Below are 13,955 nucleotides of genomic sequence, written 5' to 3' on the forward strand. Positions count from 1 at the left end.
TTTAAGGAAATTAACATTCTTACACTAGCCTCACAGTACATTTATGAGAATGTAATTTATGTTAAAAGGAATAGTAATTTCTTTATGAAAAATAGTGACAGACATAACATTAATACGAGGAATAAAAATAAACTAGCTTTTCTTGATAGTCGTCTTCACAAAGTCAAAAAATCATTTAAGGGGCAATGTATACGCTTCTATATGATTCCGGTTGATATACAAAATTTGCCTTTCACGAGGTTTAAAACTATAGTGAAACAAAAACTTTATACTAAAGGTTTATACAAGGTATTAAACAACTTCTGCGAACTTGGATAACAAAAATCCGTGGTAGTAACCCGTTTAGCTCATGGAAGTAGTCTCGATCTCTGATGTTTCAAATAAAAAAAAATTGTAAATGTTATTTACAAAGAGCAACCCCTAGAGTTTCTTGCTCATTCTTCTCAGGGGAATCTGCCTTACGAATGAGCGGTAGAGTTTAACCATTGTGACGATTTCAAGTGTAATAATGAAATAAAGATTATTTTGAATTTGAATTTGAATTTGAATTTCAATAAAAGTTTAGTAAAACTGTACTAAGTCGATGTTAATTTAATTGTTATTTATGACTATTGCTATTTTATTTTCTCGCTTTTATTATGACCCTAAATGTGTAAAGGTGTGTGTGTGTGTGTGTACGTATGAAGATTGAAGACGATGCGAATGAAGTGTACAAGAAGAGGATGCAAATGATGTATACAAGTCAGAAGCGCGGCGGGTATAGCCTCTACCGCAGTGGGAGATGGGCGTGGCGGTATATATATACACATATTTGGTCAATTCACAGAGAAGTAACAATTTTATCGCATATTCTCTATGACGAGCTTCTCCGTCTTGTACATGTCGCCAATGGCTGCCTAGAACAAGATAAAAAAATTACATACTTAAATATACAAAGAAACTTATTTCACCTACAAATTATTTTTAACCATAAACATACAGACAAAAATTGGAAATTAAACTAGTTTTTCGGATTTTAATTGCTGGTATGTTTTTCCAAAATTTCCAAGCAGCGGAACGAACAAGTCGTGCGCCTGGTAGACAGCGACACGCCTGTCCATAACGCCGGTAGTACCTCGACCTGGCGCACGAGATCACCGACATGTGGGATGTGGCCTCCACTGAAATCATCCCACTTGTTTTGCGCAAATGAGTTCATTCCAGTCAGCCTTGCTAGCAGCTTGAGGTGGTTGAATTTCTGTGGCATGTCGCTTCCAGCACAATTGCAGCGGTTCTGTTTTCAACCTGAGCCCCTGATCCCGGCCGACTGTGCCATTGCCGGGGAATACCCATTTAAAAAGTAAAAATTAATCTTTTAGGCTTTGGGAGAGGGGAGTCTATTTTTTTTTTAACGCACACACTCAACATATCCCTGCACTAGGGAAACCCTGTGTCGCGGGTGCCATGGACACACATAGACAACCACAAATTACACCCAAACTCACGAGAGAAATAATTGTAGGCCATACAACTATTTCTCCCGGCCCGGGAATCGAACCTGGGACCTCTGCATGGCAGTCCGGCATGGTAACCGTTCGGCCACGGAGGCAGTTAAATAATAGATATCCAAAGTATAATAATAATACGAAGATCGAACACATACAAAAAACAATTCCTCGATTTGACTTGACTAGAAGCAGTGTCTGTCGTCTCAACATTGCTACACGCTCAGCCAACTATGGGCCGAGCCAGAAGGTCTTACAAATTTCTCTATGTGCTTGTTCAGGATTATCTATTCGGTTTTTAATCAGCTTTCTTTTACCATAGCACCACCTGTGAGAGCTTGTGAGTGTCTATTGTCGAAGCAATTTTTCTTTGTATTTGTTCGGTCTTTGTATCCATAATAGTAACAAACCGGCAACTAATCTGGGAAAACCGAATATCAATGCCACTCATTGAAAACCAGCGCCACAGTCAATCATGGCTGTGGCTTATGCTGAATGAAGTCAAGCACATGACACACATATGATAGTACAAAATTTGTAGTTGTTATATTTTGCTTTTTACTTTTTGCCTGATTTAATAAAATGATACAATAAAAAACAACATAAAATAAGACTATTTTTTTTTATTTTCTTGTCTTTTTATTTTCTTTTGTTTGCCTGTGTTATCAATTTTTGTTTTTTTTGTATCTATGTGTTGTGGCCTTGCAATAAATTTCTATTCTATTCTATTCTAATATGTTTAGTTAGACAACCATTAATATAAAGTTATGTAGTTATGTAACATTGAACTTGGATATTGTAATGAGGTATTACCTGTCGTTGAATAACTCCAAAACTTTGTTTAGCAAATTCTATTTCCTTCTTTATGTGCTTCTGGTCCGTTAGGCCCTTGTTTTCTTTGAAAGCATCTCGTACTCTGCGAAGACTGTACGATCTGAAATTAAATTGATGAATACCGTGAGTCTATTGCCTAAGTAAGGGTAAATTGCCTTGCTAGCAAAGCATTATGGACCCTTTAGGGCACTGCAAATTATAGAGAGAGAGAGTGAGAAGGGCGGACTTACTCTTTTCAATAATATTATTCACACAGGAATTTGAAGTGTCAGACCAGTAACGGTCTGAAGCAAGGAGAAGTGTTATCGCTCATGCTGTTTAACTTGGTTTAAAGTCCTATTGATTGATGGTGAAATAGAGCTAAACGGACAGCACAAAGAAAATAGGGTATGCTGGCAATCTGACACTATTCGGGGAATTCGTGGGCAACAAATACAAGCCTTACTTCAGTTGCCAACGACAATCTTAAGTGTGTTTTCATGGTTGAAGTGATTTTTCTATGAAATGCAACAACTTGTCAAAATTCCTACAATGTTTAGGATTATTCTTGACACGTTTTCAAAATAAGACGGGTAGTTAGTCTGTTCCAGTCGATTTACTGATATAATAGATCCTCCTAAATTGGTCGTTGTATCTCCTTTTGTTCTCGTTTCCTGCGTTTTCGAAGCAACGTTCGAATTCGAAACGAAAAAGTTCGAGTGTCCAAAACCGTAGTGAAAACGTAGCGAAAATACGCCGCGTGATAAGACCCTTAATTCCAGCCAACCCCGCTAACAACTTTAATCGGTTCTACTTCTCTGGCGTGTGGCTTACAGTAAATTTAAAAGGCGCTCGATACGGCAAGTATTTGTCACTGGTTCATGAACCGGAGTCCTTGACCCCGACCGAGTGCGCCATTGCCGGGGATTACAGCTTCTCCCACTTAAAATTTCAGTCAAGAAAACATCGTACAAAAACCTGCATGTCGAAGAACGTGAGAAGTCTCCAACACGCATTAAGTCAGCATGGTCGTCTTCCATATTCTACTTAGTGGAAGCCCTCGTGTAGCAGTGGACCGTATAGGGGACGTTACAGAATTCCCGATAATAAATGATACGAGTCGAGATGTTTACTGTTGACACCTACGAAAATAATGAAGAATCGTAGGCTCTAGAAAAATATTCGAAATTTTTAACACAAGGCCACATCGATGAAGTTCCAAATGACCGAGATTAACAAGTAAATAGACTCATGGACACAGTAAACTAACAAAAAATACGTGATTTGAGGTTATGTAATGTTAAACACTATTTTTAGATTTGTTACCGAATTGTTTACTTACCTAAAATTGTAATTGGCAAATTTTTGTGACTCCCTCATTAAACTCTTGTAAAGAGATAGTATTTGCGTCTTAGAAGACATATTTTTTTAATAAGTTTTCGTGTTATTTCACAAGAATTTTCATGGAAAAATTGTAGTAAATAATGTTACGTTTCTTTGTAAGCACTACTATTACTATTGAATTACTTCAAGACTTGGTTTTCAATAAACAATGCGTAAATTGAAACGTTTTCATTATAATATTGCCAATTTATAAAATTTGCCTTGATAGCAAGGAACTTTATACAACAAATGTATTTCTTTTATCAAGTTATAATATAATATAGTTATAAAATTGTATACTTCGAAAGTATCATAAAAAGAACAAGTAAGTATTTCTTTGAATGATATATTTTGCAGTAGTCAAGTAAATATGAATCATGAAAACGTCAGGAAAACGGAACTAAATTCTATGGTAAATGGATACACGTGACTAGCCTCCCTAAAATGGCCGCAGCAAGTAATCGTACTTTATATCGAGCGAACGTGTTTCGTGATTGTCTTGTAAATAAAATATTTTAATTAAATAATACGCTTAGTGAAACGATCAAAGTTATGTTATAAGCCTTCAACCTACATACGCAGCAACTTTATTTCTACCTAAGAACAAAATAAAGTAAGTTTTCTTATTTAACTTAACAGCTTATTTACATTTGTAATTATTATTTGTGGAATATAGTTGTATTTACGTAAATGTAATATTAAAATACCCTTAAATTAGTAACACGTGACCTCTAACGTTATTTATTTACACGTTTTTTAAGGCTAAAGTTTCTGCAAAGGGTTTATTTAATTATAAAATTGAAGCATAGGTTTAGTCGTGACTTTCTAATTGGGAAATATATCACAAACAGGTTTGACCATCACGTAATGTTTACAAATAAGTTATGGTCTGCTTGTTACGTTATAATAGTGCATGGAAAGTTATAAGTACCGCCATAAAAATGTCTAAATAAATATCTGTAGCAACATAACAAGACGAGTTACTTGTTTAGTGACGACGTGTGCTATTTATGGAAATGTGATTTTGCAAAAGGATTCGAGGAAAGGATGGGGATCTTTGGAGGAGGTCTATGTTCGGTGGTGGACGTCTTACTGATATGATGATGATTTTTTTTTATAATATCAAATGACGGGATAAACGCGACGCGCCTGTCTATAACAGTTGCAATACCATTTAGAGCTTTAGATCATAAAGATCTTAGAGGTACTGTCACTGCACCCATCACCCTGAGACATAAGTTGACAAGTCCCTGATGCCTGTAATTTCACCAGTACCCTAGCCTTCAAACTCATTCACAAGGTCCTCTACTACTAAAGCTTTTTTTTGTTAAGTAATTTATTATTTATTTAATAAAGAGTCTGTAATGTTGCTTTGTTTGAAAAAACAAATACACCCAATTTAGGTCCAAAACAATTTTTTTTTTCTAATGTGTTAAGTAAGTTCATAATATAAAAAATATATATTACATTAAACTCATAAGACTTTGATGGCTTTACAGTTTGCAAAGACATCCCTGATTGGATTCCCAGTAAGATCAATTTGGAAAAAGTTAAGAGGTTTTATTCCTGAGTCAACTTCCGTTCTTCATCTGACATCCGTCTGATACAATTACTACCTTCATATTTTAATTTGGTCAAATATTGCTTATGTGACAGTATATGTTTTGGATGGAGAACCAGAGTACAGGGCCTGGATCAAGTAATAATTGGAAGGACTCCTGGGCGAGACAACCACTCCAATTATCTGGTATAAGTACCAGAATAACAAAATTTGTTACACTACTAGGAAAACCCAGACCAGAGCCAAACTTGAAAGATTCATTTCCCAAATTAGTCCTACCAGGAATCAAACCTGGGAGCTTTCCATTCAGCACTCATAGTACAAACCATTGTGCTACTTAGATCATCATACATGTTACTTCATACATTAATTTAAAGTTATATAATTTTTACATTGTCAATTTTATCACATGATTAATTATGTATGACGCTAGGCTGCTAGTGGTGACAATCTGTCTAGACAACAGATCGGTATTCCGACTTTTACTTCATTACCTTTCAATTGTATAGGTAAACTGCCTCCATGGACAAACTGGTTACCATTGGTTGGTTAATGGTTGTTTATGTGTGTGTCCATGGCACCTGCAAAACATGGTTTCCCTAGTGCGGGACTATGAGCGTGCGCATTATTTGTGTGGTAAATGAGGTAGTTTCACGAATATTAAAGCGATCATTCATAGTTTTATATAGTGCTCTGGTGAGAAGCCAGCTCGAGAGCAATGCAATTGATTGGGCGACACACGAGAAAAAGTATAACCTTATGCTTGAGAAGGTACAGAAAAAATTTATAAGATGTATGCATCTAGACAGTACGGGGTATATCCATTCTACCCGCGAATGCACGCGACATAATTTATATTAGGCATGATAGGGTATAATAAACTGGAAGTCGGGAGAACGTAGCATTAGTAACATACATATTTTTAAAGTACTAAGGGTAAAAAAAATGAAAACGCGGATTGACCATGATTGAGGCACATAAATTTTAGGGTGCCAAACAGGTATGAGGAACGAAGGCGACGGCCGCAGCTACTGGTGGTGCCATATGCGCGCACCAACATGTTAAAGAGAGGCGCTGCTCACACGCGCAACACGGGTCATGAACTTGATTGATAATGAATGAGGTGGATATATATTTACGTGTCCTCTGAGTGAATTTACAAAGGTATCTGTTGTCATAAGTTAGATTAATAACAAGTATATATATATATATATATACTTGTAAATATTAATTATATTGTCGAGACTATCTCATTGGATAATAATAATCTGTGATGGTAGTTTAGTATATTTAGTAATCTCATGAAAGTGGTTTATCTCTCACTGTGTCAATCGCTTCTGATGTATTGCATATGTGCTTGGGGTGGTTTGTCTAAAACCTTTATGTTGGAGGTTGAACGTGCGTAAAGAATGGTCTTAAAGATTAGTAATTTTAAACCTCGACTCTATCCTACGTCATCTTTATATGAGAAATGTGGAGGTCTAACTGTGAGGCAATTATTTATCCTAGCTTCTGTTGTCAGGCAACATCAGGACATTGAATACCCCTTAAGGGGGAAAATAATCCCAATAGACGGGAGTACATGGTATGTGGTCATTATAAGGGCAGAACTTCTTTCATTCAAAAAAAAAATATTTATGTCAAGGTGGTTGATTGTACAATAAAGCCAATAAATTATTTCATATTTACCACACAAGATGGGAATGCAAAAGGGCTGTTTCTGGATGGCTTCAGACACTCAACTTTGATAAGACTGCGGATCTTCTAATGTCACCTACGCTACGGTTTGATGTCTGGGAATATTGCAATTTGTTACACACACACACATAGGCATGCATGCACTCACGCACGCACGTACACACACACACACACGCATGCACGCACGCCCCCGCGATACACACATGCGCACACACACATTTACGTACCTATATAAATTTTGTTTATATTATTAGCATTTTAATCTCTAGTTAAGATTTATTTTTCTTTCTTTTTATAGTTTGCTACCTACTGTTTTGCTATCCCTTTACCATAGTCGTCTTGTTTTATCGACCGGAGATTGAATTCCGGGTGTTGGAGGCCAGGTGACTCATAGCACAGGTCTAACCTAGTTTGGGCTCCTGTCTCCCAACCTCTCACTTATATTGTATGACCTACATCTTGTACTTGTTGGGAGAAAAATAAACGATTTATTATTATTATTATTATTATTAGTATGACGTTAATAAATCAATAAATTTATTTATAGGTCCTGTAATATATACTTACATAAAGTATAATAGGTACGACCAGACCATTAATATTAGGGGTTTTTACAAAGCAGTACTCGTAATGTTCATTCCAAGTTTCCTGGAAATTTACAAATGACGAAATATTAATCCAATAATAATGGGTATCTATTGCCAATCGCCAACAGAATTACCAGTCTGTTAACAGCAACAAAATTAGTATAGTTTCACTGTGCCCATACGTGTATTGTCTATTTAAAAACATGCACTAAAAAATTTCAAGTAAACAAGTGATAAAACTAGGTGTAATATGTTTTTTCTTTACTAAACGTCATAGGGGCATGCACATATAGGTCTAATAAGTCAGGAAATTATTTGGAAACCGCATACAGCACGTTACAGTCTATGATTTATGGCTCGGTTTCTTTTGAATTTCAGGCGTACCTCAGGGCTCCAGTTTGGGTCTTCTTTTATTTGGGTTGTTTATAAATGGTCTTGTAGATTCCATTTTTTGCCCTTGAGTAGCTTAAGTCGACGGGTTAGACGCGCAGACTTGTGTGCTCGTTTATGTGAATAGTTTGTGTATTAATTTAATTTAATTTCTATTTTGTTTTGTAATTATTTATTAACTAAGGCTAAGTGACAAATGGTCAAATATCTGTTGTAAATAGCAAAAAATAGAGCACAACATTCTCTTTTAAAAACAATTAAAATTAGTTAACGTGTGTGTCGGAACTTTTTTTTTCGTGGGGAAATCTTCCTAGGATACCTCTCCGCCGCGGGGGAGCGGAGAGGTTATGTATCTTTTTTATTTCGTGGTTTATTAAATGTATTATTTAATAAACCACGAAATATTTAAGTAAATGTATTATTTTCCTTTCTATTAGTATATTTTCTACCGTCTCTGCCTACAGTGTGTTACAATATGTCCATAGACATTGCTAAATTTACGTCACATCATTACGCTTTCCACGCAAAAAAACAGTCATTAAATGCCAGTACAATATAAACAAACAATGTTGTATTAACGCGGCAGGAAAGGGTCAATGCTCTTGGTGTTTGGCTTCTCTCCAAACCTAAGTCTCGGTTCTGCAACGATCAAGTTGTTGTCAAAGCATGGAGAATGTTGGATTTTCTAAATATATTTTAATAGCGGTACAGCTCCTTGTGAAAGAGTTTTTATAATACCAAGTGAGGGGACGGACAAGCCGTGCGCCTGATGGTAAGCGACACCTCAGAGCTTTGAATCGTGTTCGCACTGATACTAAGGTAAACGGCGGTTTAAGAGGGAGCAGAGGAAAAATTCCTAATCTTCGATTTGATTTTAGAGGGGTATATCCACTTTAAAGTTAAAAATAAAATATTGTATTAGTAACTACACGATATATTAAAGCATAGACATTAATCAGAAACATAAAACAATAATCCTCGATTGATAAAAATCACGAAATGATCTCACATTTTTTCGATTTGTCCTCGAAATGCTACAGGTTATTAGGACAAAAATCAGATAATTAATTATATTTATGCATGATCGACAACTGTCACTACGGATTTTTTTTAATCCCTTTAGTTTTAGAGTTATTCCGCTAAAACGAATTTGGTACTTTTAATGCGCACAATTCAACATCTCCTGTCGCATGTCACGCGAACTTCAGGCATATATTTGTTTCACAAATTTGGGCGGAGCCAACGTCAAAACTTTTTTGGCATGAGAGCTCTTAAGTTCCCTACCCTCATTTCCCTTTACCATTTATACCGCTATCCTTTTTACTCCGCTGCAACTGGACTTCTGTTCGTAGTTGGAATAGTCTGCAACTAACCGTCCTGGGTAACATGCGTCCACCTTGGACCAGCCATCTAAGCTCTGTGAATCACCGCCATATTGAACTAACGTACTCTGCGTAGTTTCACCTATTTCCTGAGGTAGTATAGACTCTTAAGATAAACCCTCTTCAGCCCGGCCGATATATTTAGCACGCCGTCACCCGCCAATGTATTTGTCTAACGTAAAATCAATGTGGCGAAAATTTGTTTATTTTAATAAAGAATCTTTTTTAATTACTATCTGGTTCCCCCGACTTCACATACATAGAATACCTAAATACTCGGAGTGGCCTAGTGTACTATACTAATTTTAATAGTTTATTAGTTTTTCCATACAAATTTTCATCTCCCGTTTCACCCCTTTTAAGATTTATTTTTGCAACAAAAAGTAGCTTATGCACTAGGCGTAACCATAATGGCACCTCCCCGACTTGCCCCGACCATCTGTTGCGTCCAGCGGTACCGACGACGTTGCTATAAAGGTGCCCTGAGGCACACCGCGGACACTCCATACAACAGTCGTAAATTATTTACCTACTACTACATACAGCAAGGCGCTGTCTGCACACGCGCAAATGTGTGCGTGAAGTGGCAGGTTTACCCATCACTTTCTCGTACTATTACGTTACGTGGTCAGAGCGGCAACATAGCGTAAATTCTAACGCGAATTGTTATTTATAATTCTTATAGAATCCTAATAATTACACATGTTCATTACGTATGTATTTATATCGATATAATATAATATTTTTCATTAATTCACCAACTAGAATAATATTGAAGATTTTTTTTTTAAATATGTTATGTTTAAAATGTTATATTTTGAACACGTACCTTTAAATAAAGTAACCAAGTATTTATCTAGTTAATAATTAGGTAGGTATATTCACTACGTAATTGGATGCAGAATGATAAAGGTTGCCCATCACTAGCTGTAAGTGCAATTTGAGTGCATTTCTAGTTCGACCTTGAACTAGCGAATCAGAATGTCTTAATTGCATTCCCCGCGTCCCTTGCCTTCCTCCGAATTTTGTCACTACAAATTTTCAACAGGCGGCATTTATTTGGAAGTTATCTATGTGCGGAATCAACTAAGGCCATATGAGGTTGTACAGACTCTTGACATAAATTACATTTTCATAAAGGTACTATAAAGTTAAGACATTAAATAGTAAATTAAATTAATCCGCTAACAACAAGGTTGGAATTCAAGGCTAACTAATAATTTATTTAACAGCAACAGAGCTAGTTTAACTCTAGTTCATCTAAAGAAGATGGTTTCATAATTTCAAGGTTGCTCATCGTATCTATAACCTATTGTCTGTCTCTTTCTCTCTTCCTACGATTTAATTTCACGATAGCAACAATGACACAATTCTGGTACAGTAATAAACGACGTCATCATAGTTATAACTTTGATTCTACTATAGCCAGTCGTTATGTACGGCATCGGCAGCGAGACGTGGATCATTAAAGAATAAACCAGGCGAACGTCTCGGCGCATTCGAGATTTGTTGCTAGTTTGATTTGTTGTTCATTTGTGTCAGCTGGATACAGAAAGTCAGGGACGAGATCTGTCACCTGATGGGGATACTCGCAATTAGTAGAGGCGAAGCTGCAGAGCCTTGGCAAAGTTATCGGTATTTTACTGGTTATATCACGGAGAGTGTGCGATGGAATAACACTATTTTATGGAATTACATTTATATGGCGTGATCGACTCGGAAATGAGGAGATCCGTTGACGGCCGTTGGGGCAGAAAGGTTCTTGAATGGGACGGCCCTTACTAGATGGACAGATGACCTGGTAATGGCGGCGGGTAACCGATGGATTCACGTCGCGTCCTATCGGCTGGTCTGGATTGCGGGAGGCCTATGTTCAACAGTGGACGTCTTCCGGCTGATATGATTTATATGGCGAACGACTATGGGGTGGAATTCCCTGCCTGCAGACTTGTTCCCTGAACGTTATGACTTGGACCTTTTCAAGGCGAGAGTGAATAGGCATTATTTAGGTGTGCATGTGCAAAAAAAATAGGGCTTGCTCCTGGGAATAACCGGTTCTGGAAATACCAGGAAATTCCGGCGGCCCTTTGAGCTATGAGTGCCGCCCGCCTATATATGTAATGTCGCCCGTGGTCAACTTCGGACGGGCGCATGTTACTGCCATTATAATGCTGCTTATACTTATTACTTAAGTATGATACCTACAATGTGATTTTACGACATTATGTCGCACTCTCATGGAAGAATGGCATAAGAAAGTTACGTCAAAATGTTTATTACTCCATTGGCTACAGAAAAATATAACCCACACCGTTTCCAATTCTAATAACTCTATCGACAATATTAGTCCAACTACCCCCCGTTCACACAGCATTGTACTGCACGTTTTTTTGGCAGTATAAATCTTCTTTGTAGTCACCGAACAAGCGGCGTCTATTGAAGTATCTTTTGGAAGAAAGACAAAATGGCCGGCGAATCTTCTGTGGACAACGATTTATTTATTGTTATCTTTAGTGGAACAAAGACCCGTTTTGTGGGACAAAACTATGGAATTGTATAAACCCAATACCTTCTGTTCATCCGGCGGCGGCAATGCCAACTACGACGACTATTCGTCTTTTAAACGCATCAAAACATATCGTGTGAACACCCCGCTGTCTATCCGTTTATAATCGAATACGTTAAGGACAATGCCGTGTGAACTTACGCTTAGGTACCTAATTAAATGTTAACTTAACATTTGTTATATTAAAAACATGCAATGGGTCTGTGAATTAGGAGGTAAAATGATGTTGGCATCAATGATTTTTGCGTTTCCGCTTGATTGAAGGTTTGAAGCCATGTTTGTAATTTGTTTTTAACACGATGTTTGTTTAAAAGTAGCTCGAACGCCATTGACATTGTCTCTTGAGGCCTAGGATTGCCACGCAGATGTCCCGGCTTCGATTCCTGAGCCGAGAGAAACTAGCCTACATTTATATCTCTCGTGAGTTTAGGTGTAATTTGTGGTTGTCTGTATTGTGTGTCCATGACACCCGCGATACAGGGTATCCCTAGTGCGGAACTATAACAAATTTAATCCGAATAAGTGTTACTTCTACGTAATCCAATTTTAGCTAGCCTTAATAATAAGCATTGACAAAATATGTTCTTTTGCTATGTCAAATTTGTGTAGAGTATTTTTTAACAAGTCGTGCACCTGATGGTACACTACATATTAGACAGGCGCTATAACAGTTGCAGTGTCACTCAAAGCTTTAGATCGCAAAGATCTGGGGTCTCTGTCACTACACCCATCATCCTAAGACACAAGGTGGTAGTAAATTAATTTGCTACTCCGCGAACCCAGTGAAGGTTAAATCGTGCAAAATAGCTGCGCTTGAGTTGAATATTTTTTCATGCAGTAAATTATCCCACCCTCCGTCCGCATAAAATTAATGATATAAACATTGACCATGGATATAAATAACACAAGCGCTACTACAGTCACAACCACCACCACCTAATACACCCGACACGTGTTTCGCCTATCCACGAGGCATCCTCAAGTCCCATATGCCTGTAATTTCACCAGCGCCCCTACCCTTCAAAACCGAAACACAATAATGCTGAAGGTGGCTGTAGTTCCCTGGACCAACTTTTTGACAGGGAGCTCAACTTCTGTTAAATATAGAGCGTGTAATTTAACCATTAGCTCGTTTAATAAACATCCAATTTTAATTAGGGATAACAATCATCTAATTCACCAGGCAGACGGTTTAAAAATAACTAAGGCGTGTCTCGAACGCAAAATCAACGATCCGTGTACCAGCTCAATGTTGCCACTTAGTTATTTTAACCAATAGAGAGGTTGATGTTTTATTCACAATACAATTTAACACGCTCTGAATATAGCTGTGTAATGGGTCGAATGTAACTGGTTTTGATTTTCACCACTAGACTTCGAAGCCAGCTGTATTATGTTAGTAGTATTAGAGTCGTATTCTAGAACTCTAATCAATGCTCAAGTCAGGATTGCACTGGAAACACAAGCACTGGAAATACGACCCTAATGGCAGGGACTTGAGTATGATTTCGAGTGCTTTAAACCATACTCAAATCCTGACTTGAGCATTGAGTAGAGTTCTAGAATACGAGCCCTAGAGTTCTTTGTGAAAGAGTTTATCCAGGGAAGTACTGCTGCATATCTATTTCAATTTAAGCCTAAAATACATTCACCTAATCCCACTTTAAGAGTCTATACAGTGAAAGTGTTAAATCAATAACTTTGGAAATAAAACGTATAGTAAAATTGAGGATATATCATAATTACTATATTGGATATGGGCGGAGATACCACAAAACCAGTGGAACGAACACGACCCCAGCGTAGACGTAGAATCGGCTCCCAAAATCGTAAGTTTGTAAACGTATTTAAATCAGTACGTTTTAAGATTCGTAACAAAGTGGACGAAACTATCTCAATATTGCTCTGAGAAGTTTAAATACGTTGCAAGTGGCAGATCAGATGAACGTTATATCTCTTAGGTTTAGGTGAGATTGAATACCTATGTCTGCTGCCAAGCAGTAATGTGAGTTTAAGTTTATTTGAAAAGAGCAATCCCTAGAGTTTCTTGCTCGTTCTTCTCAGGGAAGTCGGCACAGTGAACGAGCAGTA

The 13,955-nt window shown here is 37.3% G+C and overlaps 1 protein-coding gene across 3 annotated transcripts; it reads right to left on the reverse strand.

Moving 5' to 3' along the window:
• Positions 1-491: 491 nt before the first annotated feature.
• LOC113234337 (LYR motif-containing protein 4) lies at positions 492-3,719 on the reverse strand. Of its 3 annotated transcripts, none has more exons than XM_026469639.1 (3): positions 3,640-3,719; positions 2,298-2,418; positions 492-896 (listed from the first exon to the last, which is right to left on the reverse strand). In XM_026469639.1, exons 1-3 carry the CDS (start codon positions 3,717-3,719, stop codon positions 840-842), a joined length of 258 nt encoding a protein of 85 aa, XP_026325424.1. In that variant the 3' UTR covers positions 492-839. The 3 variants fall into 3 exon arrangements, with proteins under 3 accessions (XP_026325424.1, XP_026325425.1, XP_026325426.1); XM_026469640.1 differs by lacking the exon at positions 3,640-3,719 and adding an exon at positions 3,270-3,540; XM_026469641.1 differs by lacking the exon at positions 3,640-3,719 and adding an exon at positions 3,276-3,536.
• Positions 3,720-13,955: the final 10,236 nt, after the last annotated feature.

The sequence above is a fragment of the Hyposmocoma kahamanoa genome, unplaced genomic scaffold, assembly GCF_003589595.1.
Source record: "Hyposmocoma kahamanoa isolate Upper Pololo Valley unplaced genomic scaffold, ASM358959v1 83, whole genome shotgun sequence".
Taxonomy (NCBI): Eukaryota; Metazoa; Arthropoda; class Insecta; order Lepidoptera; family Cosmopterigidae; genus Hyposmocoma; species Hyposmocoma kahamanoa.